Source organism: Leishmania martiniquensis, chromosome 36 (genome assembly GCF_017916325.1).
Source record: "Leishmania martiniquensis isolate LSCM1 chromosome 36, whole genome shotgun sequence".
Lineage (NCBI taxonomy): Eukaryota > Euglenozoa > Kinetoplastea > Trypanosomatida > Trypanosomatidae > Leishmania > Leishmania martiniquensis.
The window spans coordinates 691,132-710,099 of record NC_090171.1 but is presented as its reverse complement, the minus strand read 5'-3'; the positions used below and the strand labels follow the sequence as shown (position 1 = coordinate 710,099).

The 18,968-nt window shown below is 60.8% G+C and overlaps 2 protein-coding genes across 2 annotated transcripts; both read left to right on the top strand.

Moving 5' to 3' along the window:
* Positions 1 to 1,940: 1,940 nt before the first annotated feature.
* Positions 1,941 to 15,026, top strand: LSCM1_00174 (uncharacterized protein; the record flags this gene model as incomplete). Its single annotated transcript, XM_067317827.1, has 1 exon — positions 1,941 to 15,026. The coding sequence occupies one exon, from the start codon at positions 1,941 to 1,943 to the stop codon at positions 15,024 to 15,026; it is 13,086 nt and encodes a 4,361-aa protein (XP_067173932.1).
* A 1,079-nt stretch (positions 15,027 to 16,105) lies between these two features.
* Positions 16,106 to 17,269, top strand: LSCM1_00173 (uncharacterized protein; the record flags this gene model as incomplete). The annotated part of the gene is made up of 1 exon (XM_067317826.1): positions 16,106 to 17,269. One exon carries the CDS (start codon positions 16,106 to 16,108, stop codon positions 17,267 to 17,269), a length of 1,164 nt encoding a protein of 387 aa, XP_067173931.1.
* Positions 17,270 to 18,968: the final 1,699 nt, after the last annotated feature.

The following is an 18,968-nucleotide window of genomic DNA, read 5'->3' as shown; positions in this document are numbered from 1 at the left end:
CCGCCGAGCTTGGCGTAAGCAGCGCCCTTCGGGAGGGGCGGTGCAGCCCTCCTTTTTTCGCATGTTGCCCTTTCGCGTGTTCATTTCGCCTTTTCTTCACGGGTGCGTGGGCGAGGATCGCCTCCGCTGTCCAATCAAGAAGCTCTTGACACAGGAGCCTATGCTGCTCTGTCCCCTGATTTGGGTGCAAAAGAGGTGGTGAGGCGCACAGAGAGGGAGGAGCAGCATGTCCCGCGCCCATGCGCAAGGGGATGTCCGCAGCCCCTTGGAAGGGGGAGGGCAGAGGAGCGCGAGAAGCTTCGATTCGCGTACCGCCTCTCTCTCTCCTCCCGCCCACGTCTCTCTTCCTCCTCAGTTTCGCCATCCTCCCTTCGATCTGCACGTGGACTTTTCCATTTCCACTCCGCTCCCCCCCTTGTGTACTTCCCCCTTTCTCTTTTCCACATGGGTCTGTTCAGCCCCCCCTTTCCTTTAGCTCCCCTTCTCCTCCTCCTACCCCTCGGCTCCACTCATGTATCGCCCTCACAGCGGTTCTCTCTGCGGTTGTCCCTCGGCTTTCTCTCGCGACTTCTGAGCCTGAAGGAGGTCACAGACATCGTTTGTGAACTCGCACGTTACTGATCCTCCGCCTCTCTTGCACAGAGCGCTTTTGGCACCTACACAGCTCTCTTCTGTTTTCCCTTGATCACTTCGCTGCGCTTTGGCGTGGGTGCAGCCTCGCTGGGTCTCTCTCGCCCTTCCCGGCATGCTGAAAGTATCAACACATACAGGCACCCGAACAACCAGCAAAGAGACCACCTCTGGCGCCTCGGAGTACTTGCAACAAGCGCGGTGCACACCGAGACCAGCGCCCCACACACTCATGCCGCTGCAAAACGGGCAGCTGCATCTCAACTTGAACATCATTCCTTAACGTATGTGCCCCAGTCGCCAACCTACCCCTTCCTCCTCACTCTCATCTCTCTTTCTTTCCTCTTTTTAAATTCTTTTCCTCTGCCGCTGCGCCGGCCGCCCTCCGTCGCACGTGCGAGCTGACACTGTAGGGGTGCGTTGGTGGCTCTCTCCTCGTGAGCGTGCGTGCGGCTCTGCATCGCTGTGTAGCGCCGACGGGAGCTCCTCTCGCGCCTCTACTCCGACCTAGTGAGACTCGTGCCTTGACAGTTACTGTCGTTGCCGTCTCCTCCTTTTTTTGCCCTTTACCTTTTCCCAAAGGCACACCCCTTCCTCTGAGTCCCCCTCTTTGGCGATTGACAAGGGTGAAGGGAACTCCGCCTCCCTTCTCCCCTCTGCACTCCGTCTCTCGGCAGTGTACGCGGGCGGGCCTGCCTCGAGCCTCCAGCCACGTCCAGGCCTCTCTCTCTTTCTCTGCTTGATTCTCCTATCCTAAAGCTGCCGTGTGTAGGCTTGGCACTAGGGTGGCAAATACATCTACCCTCATAGACAGAGGGTGCCATCGAGGTACGAGGACTGCAACACTGACCGGTCGCACCTCCCGCGTCCCTGTGGATACCGGCGCAACGCACAGCGCAATCCGTCACCTTTCCGGCAAGAACGTAGGACCACGGGGCTGGCGCTTCTTGTCTGCGTGGCCCACTTTTTTCCTTCCAGAAAGAAAAACACGCACTGCGGTATAGAGAGCTGTCGCGTGCATTGGAGTTCTGAGAACTTTTCCACGTGCCTTTCACCACCGACACACGAACTATTCCTATGCACACGCATGCGGACACATGCGGGAGCGCATGCCCTATTTGTCACCCCCCCCCTTCTACATATCTTGCCTTTTCTGCCTGCCCCCACCATCGCTGGCGACCTCGCACACCGGGTGTCTGCAGCCGGTGACAAAGGAGCTCTTCACATCGCGAGGGACACAGTTCGCACTCGCCGACGCGTGAGAGACTCACTTTGGTGCCGGCGGTATCATGAGCAGCTCGTGAGTACGCATGTATCACTTCTTGTTGGATCTCCTCAGAGGGACCCGCAGTGAGGCGGATGGGGTCGTCGTTCGTAACGATTCCGCTGCCCTGGCGGCTGAAGTGGCACGCCGTGCGCGTCTGAGAGAAGAGGAAGAGGCTCAGCAGGTGCTGCAAGAACGCCGACACACATATGCTGAGTTCATGACTCGCACACCACTTGGCCGGCTGCTGGCCAGTTATCTGCCTGCGGCTGAGAGCGTGGCCACGGATCCCTCAGCCACATCTGATCTTTCTCAGCCATCCGCCACTATAAATACACGTACGACGGACACCTCCTCTTTTTTGCCGAAGGGGAGCGTGCAGGAAGCAACGGCGGAGACTCTGCTGGCGCACACGAAGGCGCAGGTGGCCATGTACGAGGCACTCGCGCCTTTAGTCTCACGCCAGACCGCCACGATGACTCGAAGAGCGCTGGAGTTGATACCGCAGCGGGCTCCTGTAGCGCGGGAACTCGCGCGTGGCGAGCAGGCAGGCGCGACCTTGCGCTCGACCTCTTCAGCCCAGAAGCGGTTGGTTACCCTCGCAGAGGTCAACGAAGCCCCGCTGCCATTTCTGCTAGTTCTGGTACAGCTTCGTCATTGGCAAGCATGTCTTGCATCGCTCTCCGCGGCGCTTTCTGTAGAGATCGCTGCTCGCCGTGACAGCTCCACCATTGCCTCAGCTCGTCTCGTTGAATCCCTGCAGCAGCTCAGCCACGTTCTCGTCGCCATCGCCTGCGAAACGGAGCTGCAGGCGGCGACTATGCGAAGCCACCTCGACCTCCTTGGTGATGCAGCTACATCTTGTGTCGCGCACACCCTGCGATGCCTCTGCTCCCTCATGCGCGCGCGTGGGTCGCCGGAGTGCTCACTCGCGTCGGACACTGCTACCGCGGCCAAACCAATGCCAGAAGGCGAGGAGTCTTCCAGAGGCGCTGACAGGCGAGAGGAGCCGCGAACGCTGCACTCCGTGCCTGCAGGTGTGGTAGAGGTGCAGGGGTGTCGCCTCCTTTCTCTTCTTCTCTACTGGATGCACTTGGTGCATCGTATTCCGGCTCCATCCACGGCCATCGAGGAGCTTTTTCTCACCGCTTCCACCGCGCGTTTTGGCGCATGCCGCGAGACGGTGGCAGGCTTTACGCCAGCAACTACGGGGGTCTCGGAGGAGGAAGAGGGGCGCCGATGTACTGGCCTAAGCAACACGGCACTCCTTCATCAGGCCAACGTTTTGCCTTCTTGCCTTCCACTCGCTATGCTGTCCCTGTCCGCGGGCGACGCGAGCAGTAGACGTGGAGGTGACACGGCAAGCACAGGCTCCTCACGTGCTCTTACAGCATCCAACGATGTGGCAGGTTCTTTGATGGCTCTTCTTCTATTCGCGTCAAAGGGCACTCTTGAGCACGCGCAGTCGAGCAGTGAAGTGCACACAGTGTTGATTGAAGGGTGCCCAGTGCAGGAGGACTCCGATCTCGGTCTTATTGTGGTGCTGACCTCCCGCTTGCTGCGCTACACTTTCGTTGCGGGCGCAGCGCTTCGATCAGAGCAGGTGAGGAGAGCGGCTGACCCGGTACTCAGCGCCCTAAGCATCCTTCTGGCTCGCTTCATTGCTAGTGAGCAGAAGCCGTGGGGCCCGCGCGCTGCGGCGGAGACGACATGGCCACCAGCGTCCTCAAGCCTTCAAAGCCGCAGCGCGCCACCACATGCTAACGTGGCCGCAGACTTCTGCTCCCCGACAAAGAGTGCTCGTTTCTTCACGTCGCCGCAACCCTCACCCGCACGTAGCCGAGACAGCAACCGAGCTTCTTCGCTAGAGCGATTCGGGCGCCCGACTGGGCAGCTCCGTCTGCTCGGCCAGCTCTCGTGCGGCCTTGTGCTGCTGACGACGCTTTTTCAGCAGAATGCGTCGACCGTTTTGGACATCATGGACCACTCCTTCTTCTTTGATGGACTCGTCATGTCGCTCCAGGTGGTCGGCTCTCGATTCGAGGAGGCGCCGCTGCAGGGGGCGATGGCGTTGAAGGCCTCGGAGGCGTGGGAAGACTGGATGCGTGGCGTCGAGGTCATCGCCTCTGCCAACAGGGCGCACTGGGACCGTGAGGGCGGGGAGAGCGCCGTTGCGGCGAACGGGATGGCGGCAGAGAGCGTACCCATCCTTCTCAACCAAGCGCTCGCGTGCCAATCGACCCTTACATTGACCGCGCTCTCGAACGACTCCTATGTGGATGAGTTTCTGCATGCTTACCTTGGTTTGCTGACTGAATGCCGTCGCGTGCGTTCCGCTCCCTCGGCTCTCAGTGTCGTACCGCCGCAACCCATGCCACTCGCGAGCTGTGGCGCTGCCCCCCTGATCGGTACCGCGCCGGTGCTCAAAGGCCGCGCACTTGACACCCTCGACCAACTGGAGCTGACACTCTTGAAGACGTTTTCGAGCGCTGCAGGCGCTTCAGCCGAGTCCGCCGCTGCTGCCACAGTCGAACTGTTCACCTCACCATCGCGGTCTCCAGCGCTATGCTGCGTCCACTCAGAGGACGCTGAGGAGTGCCGCAACAGCGGTGACGTCGGCTACACGGGCTCTTTGGCGTTTCCCGTTGCCTCCTGCCTTTATAACCTTCTTCTCAAGCACGCACTTTGGTGTCTCGACGCGCACAATAGACACCATGGCGAGCCCCCGCCATCGCCCTCATCACCTCCAGCGCCACGGCAGCCGCCGGATCTCGCACCTCCGCTGTTGCATTCGGCCGCGCCCTCCGTAAGACCGCGTCGGTACCCAGACCCTCCCGCTTCTACGGCGACAAGCACGCCGCCGCTGACGGCGCAGGCGCCACAGCCGCAACCGCTGCTCTCAGCAGCATCGCTGCCGCCACTCCTGGCATCTGGAAGGCTGCAACAAAATGCTGCAAGTCCGTCTTCACGTCGCTGCAGCTTTTCCAAGATCATCAGCACCGACAGCAGCAACGATGATCCGCTCATTCTCTCTTTGGTGCACCACGGCCTCTTCCGTCTTCTCCTTCACGACGAACACTTTGCACCCGCCTTCACCGCGATGGACTCGTCAGCCGCTGTCGACGCCGCCAACTCTTTGGAGTGCAGTCGTGGCGTCGAGCCTGTGGAGAGGGCCAGTGCGTCTCGGCAGCGTTCCCATGTTGTCCTGTACCTTCTCTCATGCTGCTTGCAGCTGCACGCTTGTGACCCTCGCTCAGGCGCCGGTGAGGAGATCGCTCAGCCGCCCGACGTGCAGGGCGGCGGCACGTCTGCGGGCCCGGGGGTATCATACCACCGCGCGCACGGCAGCAGTCGCGGAGAAACAGCGCTACCCGTCGGCGAGGAGCAGCTCATAGCAGAAACTGTGGTGGCGCTGATGGGGGTCTTTCGGGAAGCTTCGGCGTCCGCTTCACCGTTTGGCCGCGCATTTGCCCATGGTCAGCGTCGCCTTTGGTGCGACTGCCTTCTCGCTCTCTTGACTGCAGCAGCAACGGTGCCCGGCGCGGGTGCCTTTTTTCCGACCCATGCGGAGCCGGAGTGCGGAGCCGGCGTCGAGTCTGACGAGCGAGGGGTGGCGGGCGTGAGGACTACGCCAGCCGCGGCGACAGCGGTGTGTGGTGCGCTTGTTCGCTCTGGAGCTGTGGAATATCTTCTTGGCACCGCCGCCGCAATGCAACGCGCCGGCGCTGTTTCGTACGCCTTGGCGATGCGGGCAGCACGAACTCTCATCAACGACCCGGCAGCTTGTGCGTACATGGCAGCCAACTGCGCCACTTCGCTGCTGTTTCCGCTACTATGGCATCCTTTGCTGCGTTCAGATGGGCAGCGGCTGCTGGAGACCCTCTTATCCCAACCACTCGTCGGCTCCAGCACTACCGTGGATATGAGTGGCGACATGAGGGAGCTATCGATGCCGACGGCGCTGCCCTCTGACAGCTCCAGCAGCGTCAGCGCCACAGCAGGTATGCGCACAGTGCCGCGGCACTACCGGAGACTCTGCGAGGGTGTCTGGAGAACGTTGTGTGCGTGTGTGAACGGCCGCACACCCGAGGTCAGTGGTGCTGCGACGCCGGATGCCATCACGTCTGGGATGCGTGGGGTGCCCGAGACGTCTGCTGACGAAGGGGCGCGCCAGGCTGTTCTGCGTACCGTGCTTAGTGCACTGGAAACGGCGTTTCGAGCCTTGGGTGGCTTGCGACGTATTGACGCTGGCGCGTCTCATGGCGAGCTGCTGCCACTTCGCACGCTACAGAGGGCGTTGTACGAGGCGAGTGAAGAGGGCGGGCTCCATATATACGGACTCCTCCTGCATCGACTCGCCCAGGCGTGGAAGGGGGCGGACGACCGTGCCACCTCGTCACCATCGCCTCCAGTGCACCAAGCGGATGCAGCGGAGGCGGCGCTTTCGCCTCCTTTCCCGGTATCCTTTCTCATCTCGGCATCGGATGCATCCATGGCGCCAGACTGCTCGCCAGCGCAGGCGGCGAGGGCAGCAACGCACGCTCCCGCCGCTTCTCGCTCGGCACGCGAGATGGTGCGGCTAGTTGCAGTAGTACTCGTGGGCATGACACAAGCGAACCCGTCGCAGCGTGGGATTCTTTACCGCGCCGCCACAGACGAAGAGGCGCTGGTGAGCTGTATCGCCAACGCGTGGGGTACAACGAGCAGCAGTGGGGCGCCCCCTCTTCCTCTCTCCATGAGTGAAAGCGACACGTGCGGGGTGGTGCGGTTGTGCTCCTACCTGGCATACGAGTCGGTTGACGCCGTGGATGCGTTCTTTGATGGCAACGATCAAAGCGGCGCCCAGGATGCGGCAGAGCAGCGGCACCCCGACCGCCGTGATGAGCCGTGGACGTGGTCTCTGCAGAATCCGTTGCTGTTGGCTGCTGTGCTACGCCGATTTACTCTTCTGACTTCATGGACGGAAGCCGAGCAGGCAGCGCTGCGCAAGCTGCTGGTCTCCCTCACCCGTACTGTCGAGTGCTGCTACACTAGTCTCTACTTGGCTGCCAGCTCTCCCGTGCACGATGTGCTGACTCAGCTGCTGCCGGTGGTGGCGTCTCTGCCAGAGTCTGCAGAGCTGCAGGTGCCCTCTCCTTCCAAAGATGCAGTGGCGCTTTCCCGGCTCAATGCTGTGCTCGTCCGCCTCCTTGTTTTGTTGACTCGCTTCCACATCGACGTGCGGCAGCTGAAGCAGCTGCTAATGCTGGTGATTCATTCAAGGCGCCAGCGTGACCGCCAGGCGCTTGTGCCGCTTATCCTGCAATTACTGAGCGAGGCTGCGCAACAGCCGCTCCGCGGGACACTTTCTCCCGCGAACTTACGCGGCCCGCAACACTTCGTTGCCTTCCACCGCGGCCGTGGTCTTGTTGGCTTTCGTGCAGCGCTACCCGACTTCCCTCTGGAAGGCTACTCTGTTGCGCTTCACCTGCGATGGGAGGGCGAGGTGACCTTGCAGAATGTGTCCGGGCAGAGTGATGGCAGAGGTGCGGCGCGGCACCAGCGCGACTGCTGCGCTTGCATCTTCTCCTTCCGCACCGCCGACCGTGCGACGTTGCTGGCGCTTATGGCGGAGCAGAACACGGGACGTCTCTTTGTGCAGTACCGCAATCAGCAGCAACAGGAGCTTCGTGCCTATCTGCCCGGGCCGCCGCTGCTGCGTGAGTGGACGCATTTGTGCGTGTGTCATCGACAGGCAGATTCCTTGACCGCAGCGCCTGGCGGCCAGATCGTGCTTTTTATGAACGGCGTTGAGGCGGCAGCCATTCCGCAGGTGGCCTACCCCCTCATGTCCCGTGGCTACCTCTACGTGGGGTGCCTCGGCCACGAGGTGGAGCAGCTCAGTGTGGCGCACGCCTTTTACGGTCAAGTGTCCACGGCGTACTTTTTTTCGTACGTGCTACCCAAGCGCGACCGTGAGGTTCTACAAGCGACAGCGGGCCTGGCGGACGCTGCTGCGTGGATGTCGTCGTCTTCGTCGGTCACAACTCCGCCGCTACGTCCGATTTCCCTTACCCCTGGCCGTCGTTCAGGAACACACGCGTCGGAGAGCGCCGGCGGCGTGGTGGAAGCCGAGCAGTGGCTGGCCGAGCGGGCTGTCGTCTGCGTCGACACGCGGCTGAGTGACCGCGGCCATCTCTACAACCTGTCTGCCGTGCTGCGTGGTCGCTCTGGCCGAGAAAGTCGGCTGTTCACTCTGGAAGGCTCCCTCGTATGCCGTGCGCAAAGTGTGGTCGATTCAATGGGTGTTCTGGGGGCACTACCGAGCGTGCTGATGCCCCTCTGTGTCCTCTTGGTGAATCCAAGCCTTCCAATCTCCTCTCGGGGCTTCGTTGCTGCGGCACCGCCTGGCACCCTTACCCACCGAGAGCCGCGCGTGTCGCCCTTTTCATCTACCAGAGCGGTCAAGACGGCTGCAGCCGCCGTCCACGTTGGCAGAGCAAGGGACAAGATCAATACCTCGGTGCTGCGAGTGCTGGGGCTGGTGCTGCGACTGGCCTCTGCAGAGGCGATCCGCAATGAGATGGCTGAGGAAGGGCTTTTTGTTTTCCTTGGCCAGGTACTGCAGCTGCTGGGTCCCTCGCTGGAAGTGGACGTGCCAGCAGCTCTCACGCAGCTTCTTGAGGCGCTGGTCCCCTTCCCGCGGCTCTTCGAGGACGCCTTGACGAATTTGTTCCTCTCTTCGGCCGTCATTCTGGCCGCTCCCCGCGCGGTGCAGCTAGCGTGGGTGAACGCGCAGCGCTTTTTTCTGAGCGCGCACCCTGACGCATTGCCCTGCCTGCGCGCCCTGGGCGCATCCATGTTTGTCGCGGCGGAGCTGCTGCGCGTGACAGCCGAGGAGGCGAGCGCGCAAGAGGCGGCACAGGATGACACTCTGGTACAAATACAAGCACCGCATGCCGAGACGCGCGGGCTGCCCTCGCCTTCTTCGTCCACTTCGCATCCCCTCTCGGTGTTGGCTAGCAGCGCACCTGGGGCGTCCTCGTCGTCCTCGCTCTCCTCCTCCTCGTCTTCACCGCCGGCGCGCTCGTTGCAGGACTTGGAGGATCAGTGGGTGGCTTACTTTGAGGCACTCACCTTAGCGCCTGTCACCCTTGGCGATGCCGAGGCGCTGCAGTACTTGGTGGGAAACTTGCACGTAATGTGCCCCGTACCTTCTATCCAGGTGCGACTCTTGCGTCGCGTTCGCCGGCTTCTCGTGGCGAGCACCACGCCGTATCTGGTGCAGCTGCTGGGGCGCAAGAACTACGTTTTGAGTCTGATGCCGTATCTCACCTCCGCGCTGTCGGAGGAGGTGCGACTGGAAGGCCTCCTTCAGCTTCTTTTCATGGTGTTCCGCTCGAAGCGCACGCAGGAGCTGATGAACCCGGTGCTGCTGTCAAGCAAGGACACTGTCGTGCACGTTGTGGAAGAGGTGTCGCTGTCGTGGTTGAAAGATGTGCTGCAGCAGTTTCCCGTTAGTCTGTCCGTGTACCTGACGCTGCGCTGTGGCTTGGTGGGGCGGTTCGACGTGCTGACCCCTCCTACGCAGTACGTGCCCCTGGACGAGTCGCAGACGATTCGGTTTCCAGCGGTGCTGCTGCCGTTGCTAATGCTGATGAGGCGCAGCGCCGACGCAAAGCTCAGGGAATATGTACTAACCGACATGGCGGTGCTGCTCAAGAGCGACGCCCAGGCGTGGCGACGTGTCATCACCGTTCGCGGCTGGTACGTGTCAGTGGTGGGCCTTTTCGAGTCGTCGTCCGAGTTGTTGCCTGCACCTGTACTCTACGCGCCGGAGGAGGCAGGTGCGTACCGGAAAGCAGGGGCGCCCTCCGCCGCGAGCTCCTCGCTGGTTCCCAAGGGCCCTGCCGCAGGGGAGCGGCCGCCTTCACCTGAGTCTGGTCTCGCCTTCACCACGACCTCCATGGTCCTCTCTTACACCATCTACCAAGTGCTGCTGCACGAAGCGTACGCGACCACCGAGCTGGAGCTGATGGTGGCGTACCTGACAGAGCAACGGCTGCACCGCCTCTTGCATGAGGTGCTGTGTGGCGTCGCTGACCGCTACCGCAGCCGCTTGGCAGCGTCGTGGCCTGGGAGGCGGCGATGCGGCACTGGCAGCGGCGGCGAACCGGGCGCGCCACCCCCATCTGCCCCGTTTCCGTTCGTCGGGCTCGGCAGTGCCACTGCCGTCGTGAATTTGTGCCATTTCTTTCGCGTGGTGGAGACCGTTCTCTTCCACGCCGGCTTGCCCCTGAGGCGCAAGGCGGCGATGGCGGACAACGCGGCGCTCATGTTGTCGCCGCTCACGCCTTCCAGGATTGCGTCGGGCGGAGAGGGCTTCGCCATGCATCTACCTGGTCGTGTTGGGTACGCGGAGTGGGAGGAGCTGACACTGGTGCGGGCGGCAGACGAACCGCCTGGCGCTTTCGCGAAAAGCGATGTATACTACGCCGGGGAGGTCGACGACCCCCACGGCAACGTGAGGCGCGCTCTTCTCCGTAACCCGGACAACCGATGGCTGCACCTCCCACTCGCCGTGAAGTGCGCTGAGCTGTTGTGCAGTCACAGCGCCTTGCTACATCTCGGCAGCAACGGCAACGCTACGAGCTTCTCCATCGGTGTTGCCGACTCGGTCATTGGCTCAGGTAACGGCGGTGGTGGGAGGCCGGGGGATCTACTGTGGTCGGTCGTCCTTGGCGCGCCCGCAGGGACGAGTGCTAAGAGCCCCACGGATGCCACTGGCCGTGACGTCGCTGGGGTTGGCGTTGGGGCAGGGAGCGGGGGGGCCAGTCCAGTGGTGCTGAGGGGCGGCATGCTCCGCCTCTTTGGAAGACTCTTCAAAGTGCTTTGCCAAATGACACTGCGCTCCAGCACGGCCCTGAGCAGCGTCTTGGCGCTGACGGATGCGTTTGCGCGTCGCATCGATCGGAGGCAGCGCGGCGGCGGCTTTCTGCTTCTAAAGCGCGCGATGAATGCAGAGGACGCGCGCGAGCATTCCCCAATCGCGATAACGATGATGCTCATCTACTGTCTGCACAACCTGCTCCTGCGGCGCCTCCACGCGGCCGAGTACGGCGACACCTCAACGCACCTCAGCGCGAATGCCACTCTTGTGGATCGCCTCAAGTCACTCGTGGAGATTTTTCGGTATTCCTTCGCGCAGATGCCCGCCTTTGCTTCCGCACCGAGCAGCAGACGTGGTGTTCAGTCACCTCTCTCGTGGAAGTCTCCTCTTTTAGCGGCGGCTGGGTGGCTCCCTCGCACTGCGCACGAAGACTCTGCGGAGGTTGGCAGCGAGGCGCGGGGTAGCGGCACAAGCCGTGCATCTTCGGGCGCGACCTTCCTCGAGGACCTTACCGGCGAAATATTCACAGCTGGCGTGCCTACGCTGCAGTGGCTTTGTGATCACCGAGCCAACCCGCGCCGCACGGTCGAGGCCTTCGCTGAGGTGGCATCACGTGTGGACTACAACGCCTTTGCGGAGCGGTGCCTACTCGCCCTCGAACGGGAGCAGTCCACCAACAAGGCGCTGGCTACGAAGTTCTGGTCGGACCAGGAGGTGTCGTATCGCCGGCTGCGAGAGCTCTTTGCGGAGAACACCATGTCTCGTAGGCTCGTCCAAGACAACATACACACACTCATGGCCGCCATGAGCGCCCCCAATGCGGCGGACGCCAATGGCGAGATAGGTAGCTGCACAGCCGCTGCCGACCCTAAAGGGCGACACGGGGTGGTCGCCGACGACCTCTACACTGCCCCCTCCACAAGACTCTTCTTGCCGTCTGCCGCGAGCCGGGCCACCGCGGCGGCGCGGGCCAGCACGTGGGCCCGCTTCACTGTCGCGCTGCGGGGTACCATCTGGTCTGTAGAGGAGGCCAATCTTTACCACATCTTCAAATACGTAAAGCTTTCTGCACAGGAGCAGCAGTTCCTGGTGCGTCGCAAACTCGTTCACGACCGTGACGGCACCGACTACAGTGGGAAGGCGATAACCTCCAACTCATCCCCAAGCTCGCTGTTTTGCGACGATTCGTCCTATGCCAACGGCACCAGCTTCAGGGCTAGGGATGCACATGGGGGAGACGAGGGCGCGAACGTTGGAAGTTCGAGTGATAGGGGTGACGGCTTGGCTTCTGGCGTCGACGTGAGCGCCAGCACCAGCTGTGTCTCGCGTCTCCGTCTTCGCGGCGGCGAAGGGGTCCTGCTGCACGCGATGGATGACGACGACGCCGGGCTGGAGGAGGATATGAAAAACGTCAGCCTTAGCGGCACGAACCTGTCCGCTGCGACAGCGGCCTCGCTCGACGAGTACCCGGCCCCGCAAAAGGAGGTAGCGGGAGTGCCAAAGTGTGTCGGCCCAGCGCCCGTCTCGAAGTGGGACGATATCTCTTCATCCCCGTCTCTTCTCTCTGTGCCGTGCGAGATACCGTACATGATGCATTGCTGGAGCGGCAGCTTCACCGTGCGCGGCCCGGAGGTAATTGTACTTATCGACGACGTCAACAAGGCGTACAACCAGGTGGTTGCTGAGGAGGCGAAGGCGTACGTGCTGCGCCCGCGCCCTTTTAGCTTCTATCTCAGCCACATCACGCAGATCGCCCCCGCCCGCCGCTTCCGCATGCGCCGCACCGCGCTTGAGATTTGGACACGCGACCGGCGTAGCTGCTTTGTGAACTTTGCCGACCCCACCACGATGAACGCAGCGCTGCAAGCGGTACGGTGTGGCAAGCACAGCAGCTACATGTTTACGGCATCGCCCTATCTGCAAGACGCGTCCGAGACGGCCTCTGCGGCGCTTCCAGCCCTACTTCACGAGGGCACCGGCGGCGTTAACCGGCGAAGCGCGTACGTGCTGCAGGAGAACCCGCGCCGAGAGCCGCTGCGCTTGCGTGCTATGGCGCTGTGGCGCAACCACCTGCTGTCAAACTTCGACTACCTCCTCGTACTGAACGTACTGGCGGGGCGAACATTGAACGACATGACGCAGTACCCTGTGTTCCCATGGGTTCTTGCTGACTACACGAGTGAGGTGCTGGACCTGACCAACCCGGCGAGCTTCCGCGACTTGTCCATGCCGATGGGCGCCTGCGGCGGCGACGACCGTCGCGAGTCGGTACGGCAGCGCTACATGGAGATGCGAAACCTCGGCGACGTTCCGTCTCACTACTTCACTCACTACAGCTCTCCAGCCATCACGCTTTACTTTCTCATCCGGCTACCGCCCTTCACGACCCTTGCGATTCTCCTGCAGGGCGGCCACTTCGACCACGCCGACCGCATGTTTCACTCTGTGCAGGCCACCTACAAAGCAGTCATGACGAGCAGCCAAGATGTGCGTGAGCTGATTCCAGAGCTGTACTACCTGCCGGAGCTGTGCATGAACGAGAACCACGTCGATTTTGGTCGGCGACAGGACCGCACCCCAATGGACGACCTGCAGCTCCCGCCGTGGGCGCACAATGACCCATTCACCTTTGTCTACCGCATGCGCGAGGCGCTCGAGAGCGCGCACGTGTCGGCCCACCTGCACGAGTGGATCGATCTCGTCTTTGGGTACAAGCAACGCGGAAAGGACGCCATTGACGCGCTGAATGTGTTTAACTGGCACTCGTACGAGGAGCTCGACCGCAGCCGGGAGGCAGGCGCAGTGGATCAGCAGCTCCTCGTGGACTCGCTCGACAACATTGGCCAAACTCCCATCCAACTCTTCCGACGCCCTCACCAGCCGCGACTGGCGTGGGAGTGGGCCGACCCGCTGCAACTCCTCATCCAGGTGAAGGTAATAGCACCGCGCTGGGGCTGCGCACGAGTGGCGCGCACGACGGTGATGCCCACGGACAGAGTACTGGTGGTGGCCGGAAACGGTGCCGCAGCCTCGCTGCGCATGTACCTCGACCTGATTCGCCGATCGTCGGTGCCGCAGACGGCGTCGACAACTTGTCCTGCAGCGCCACCGCCTGGCTCTACTGCGTCCACCGCCGCAGCGTGGCAGGTGCGAGGTGTGTCTGTCGGTGACGGCGACGCCGGCGGCGGCTCGCCCTCACCGGAGACGGAGCCGAGTGCTTCGCACTTGTCCAGTCATACGAACGCAACCGCGGCTGCCGTGCCACTCTGCCCAGTGACCTCCCTTCCAGTGTCGCCTATCCCGAGCCCTGCCGCGCCACCCCTCAAAGATAGGCCCAGCTTCGATGTTAGCGAGGATTGCGAGCGGCGTCTTGCACCTATCCCTGCCGGTGTCATTCCGAATAACTCGCCGTACGCGGACGGCTCCTGCACGGAGGAGAGTTCTGCCTTACTGTGCTACGAGAACGAAGTATTCCTGGTGCTGGGCGGTCTCTTCGACAACTCTGTCGTGATTCGTGCTCTCTCTGGTGCGAGCAGCGATGTGCGCCTGCGTGCACACCGTGGACGAGTCGCATTCGTCGCCCGCAGCGAGGACAGTCGCTATCTCGTGACAGGCGCCGAGGACACTACCTTTGCTGTGTGGTCCTGCCAACTTCAAGCGCGGCATCGGTTGGAGGTGGGGCTGCTCTTCACTATCCGCGGGCACGAGGACATGCCGTCAGCGGTGGACGTGAGCAGCACACTGGACATCGTCGCCACCGCTTCTCTCAACGGCACCCTGATGTTGCACTCGCTGAGCACTGGGACACTGGACCGCACCATTCGGCACCCGAGCGGCGTCCCGATCGACCGTGTGCTGCTGCAGACAGCGTGCTACGTGCCGAACGTGGTGTTTCTCTCGCACCAGGATGAGAAGGTGTACCAGTACAGCCTTAACGGTGCTGCGCTGCGCACTTTCTCACCACCAGGTCGCGTGACGACTTGGGCCACCACCGCAGGCCAGTGTCTTCTGCTCGCATGCCAACCCTTCGCCACCGCGCGTTGCGGGCGCAGCGCTGATGCGCCTGCCCGCGACACGCACGTTGGCCATCACACCTCGTGCATACTCTACCTGCACTCCTTGTTCTTGGAGGTGCTCAAGGCGGTGCCAGTGGGAGCAGAGGAGGTTGTTTCTAGTGTCTCAGCACACCCATGTTGCCTGCAAGTGGTGGTGGCGGGCACGGATTCTGGGCGACTGTTGCTGCTGCGCTCCATACTGGCGTAGCTTTTCTATGTGGCGCCACAGGCTCCCCCCGACTCGGCTACGTCCTCATTGCTGTAAGGCGGAAGCAGATGCCTTGTGGCGATAGTGAGAAGACCTCAGGGAAAGTTGGACGCCTGGATGAATGGGAAGAGCGAGGCGAAGTTTGGCGCTGTGGCGCTGACACGGCAGTTCTCAGGGTCGTGAACAGACACGTACACACACACACACACGCATGGGCCCTCTGATAGATACACGGACGGTTATGAGGGCTTAAGCCGGTGGCATGAAAAAAAGGCACCGCGTAGGTTTTTTAGGCGAATGCCGCGTGACGCGAGTGAAGTGGAACCTCCCGCAAATCCGCCTCAGCGTCGATCTCTTTTTTCCCCATATATCTTTATCAGAGCCCCTCTGCGCGACTCTGCTATAAGAGACACCTTCCTCTCTCCCCGGGGGAGGGGGAGCGATGTGCACGCATGGGCTGCAGCCCGTCAGCATCTCGTACGCCATCCTTACGAAACGGCTGACAGAGCTTCTCTGTCGCCATCGATTCGCTTGAAGGCAGGGCGAGGTCAGCGATTCCATACAAACGCCATCGAGCACCGCGTCTTCGCGTGGCCGCAGGCCGTCATCAATGAATGCACCTCCCCAGCTGCACGCCACTCAGATGCCTCGTATTGGCGTCTCTCTCATGTTGGGCGCTGCTGCTTTCACCTGCGGCACCACGTAGCGCCCAACACGTCCTTTTTCTGTTTCTCTTTGGTATGCCTGGCACCTTCCAGAAAACTCCCCCACGCTTTTTTCTTTTCCTACAGTCACAGACACGTGCGCGAACGCGCTCGCATCGATACGAAGGCGTAGCTGAATTGATCAAAGGAGGGATAACGCACCTCTCGCACCAGAAGCGCCCTCTCCCTCTTCTCCTGCGCGGCTTTGCTGCCCTCGGATCTCTCCGTCCCCCCCCCCCCACACACATTGAGCAACAACAACGAACTCGAAGCCCCTCAGTTTCGCCTTTTCGTTTTTCACCGCGTTCATTCCACGCGTGCGCTTTCCCTTCTTCCTTCCATCAACTATCCTCTTGCTTTTGATGCGCTTCCATCATGTCACAGCTCTTCTCCTCCAGCGAGGCCCTCGACTCTTCGCATCAGCAGCTTGAGGCAGGCCGCCGGGCGGCATCAACCGAGGAGGAAAGCAGCCCCACGGAAAGCGGAGAGGATGATTGCCGCTCTCATGAGGCAGAGCTCTACGGCCCACAATCCGAGCACGACCGCGTGCCGTCTGAGCAGATCATCACCAATGGTAGCCCTTCGTGGCGTAAGGTGCTCTATGAGCGGCAGCCGTTCGAGGATAACTACGTCGACCCGCAGCAGTTCTTGGAGGAGCTGAGTCATAACAAGGACATCAAGAACTACGAGTACGCGAATGTCGTCATCAACACCCTCGCCATCACACAAGAGATTTCCATTGTGGTGCTGTTCTGCCACGCCTTCATGTGTGTCTTCACGAATGCCATCGGCAAGTACTCGCTTGTGTGGATCGATGCACTGAGCGTGCTTGCATCTCTGGTGTGCTACGTGATTTACCAATGCCACCAAGACGCCTGTAAGGCGACCGCGGAGCGACCCGTCAGCCTCTGCACACGCTGCCCACCACCGCAGCGGCCGCCTTCACGATGGCTCTTTCACGCATGGAACTTCGGCAGGCAGGTCATCAGCCTCGTCACGATGCTGACCCTGCTCAGCCCCATCTTGAGCACCCTCACCGTCACCTACAGCAACGACACCATCGTGACGCTGTCCATTCTCACCATGTCTTTGCACGTATTGCTGACCGACTACAGCTACCTGAACGCCTACACCGAGCGCTTCGACCCCAACCTCTCCGTCAACATGGCTATCTGCTGCGTGACGCTCATGGCTTCGCGAATCTCCAACCCGCTAGCGAGTGGGGCCCTCATCTGCTTTGGCATTATGTGCTTCTCGCTCTCTCCGATCGTACGGCACCTCATCAAGCTAAACTCCTTTACTGCTCACGTTGCCATCACCTTCGGCCTCGTTGGCCTGGCGATCGGGTGCCTGACACAGATCCCGATTTTGGCCATCTTGTACACCGTCGCAGTGCTGATGATATCGTTTGGCATTCCGTGGCTGTTTGTCCGCATGCACAGCAGCGTAAAGACCCAAATCAACGGCCCTTGGGACGAGGCGAAGCCCATCAACAGCGCTGCGGCGGCGGAGTGGGCGAACTCTGGCTTCTTGGCATGAGCGATGATCTCGGTAAAGCATGCGAGGACGTGTGAACTGCGTGCCGGCAGTGTCTGACAGCGCTCCAAGGAGGAGGGGGAGGGGGGAGAAGATGCCTTTGTGTGGGCGATCGCGACACCATACGTTGCATCACCTGCTACTCTTGTTTTTTTTCCCGATTGTCGTTGGCCGGGCGGTGCCGTCTTTGTTCTGGTCTCCTGCAGTTTGGTGACCTCATCGACACTAGCCCTGTGCGTGAAGAATGGACCACGAGGAAAAAACCCAAACCGACCTCATTCACTCACTCACAAACCGCAATGGCCTGAAAAAAGTCGTGCCCATGCGCATTGAGTTCTCGATAGGTCAGCGATTCAGCCGCCACGTCTACTCGGACGAATGGTGTATCGCTTTCTACTTGTGCGAGCCTTGAATCTCTCTCCCTCACTGCTCGCATGAGGGAGGACCGATCCTCCCGTATATGCCATCAAGCGGGGGACACGCATGGAGCTGCATGGCTGGGAAGTGGGCCAATGCCGTGAGGCGCTGTTTTTCCCGGTGAAAGCTGCCACCCAAACGCGAGCCTCTTCCCGACCGGTGCTGTGGCTGTTCCCTGGTGTGTCCCTCACGCTACCTTTGCTCATCTCCGCGACGCCTGCCACACACCTCTCTTCTTCTCTCCCCTCTTCACACCGTAACGCACCGCCACTTGGACGCGCCGCGACCCAAGTCATCACGCACTATAGTAGTTGAGCAGCCCTCGACGCCTCCGCGCGTGACTTCGTTTCTACTCCGTGCCAACGACACCCCTTCGCCTCAGTAGAGCCGCCACAGCTTCACTTCCCTCTCCTTCATAACCTCCCATCGGGTAGCGAAGACTGCGGTGATAGCGAAGAAAAAAAAGCTGAAGAAGAGCTAAAGTAACACCCCAGTCGAACAGAGACCCCATTTTTTCCCTTTCCCGTTGGCATGTTGTTTGGAAGTACGCTTCATTGTGGCATATCTTTACGGCTGCGAGATCATTTTCTCTCCACTACACCTCGCCCTCGTCCCTTCTTTTTTTTTCCTTGCTGGCTTGCGCGTGTAAACATCACACCTAAACGCCCAACCACCCAGAAACGTTCAGAAAAGCCCCCGACTGCACCTTACAGGTGTCCGCATATTCGCACGCGCTCTCCATAAGCTGTGAGGAAGCAGCCTACGTGTAACTGCAACGTAGCCTGGCAGACGTGAATGGTCCGGTGTGTTTGCGAACACGTTGCTTTTCGATCGTAGGGGTCGTGCTCTTTCTCTCTCACTATCGGTATTCCTAAGAGTTTCCAGCTGGTGGACCAATAAATAAATATATATATATCTAATATATATTATTACTATTATCACTATTCATAGGCGTGTCTTTTAGTGGAACAGAAGAGGAGAGAGGATAAAAAAAAGGGGAGAAGTGTGTGCGTGTGTGTGAGGGGTGTGAGGGGGCGGTCTTTGGTTCTGTAGTACTCTGTTGTGCTATTCGCGGTCTTTTGAGCTCTTTGGACTTCTATTCGTGCCGCTTATTCAGTTGATTTGTGCGTGTGCGTGTATCCGATTTTTTCCCCCTCTTCCTTTTCCTTTAGTTGTATGATATTGGCTGCTCCTGCCCCGTATCGATTCTCCTTCTTGTGGATGTTCGTTTTTTCTTTACTCCGACTGTTGTCTTCTCTTTTGATCGCTATTGCCGAGACTGTCG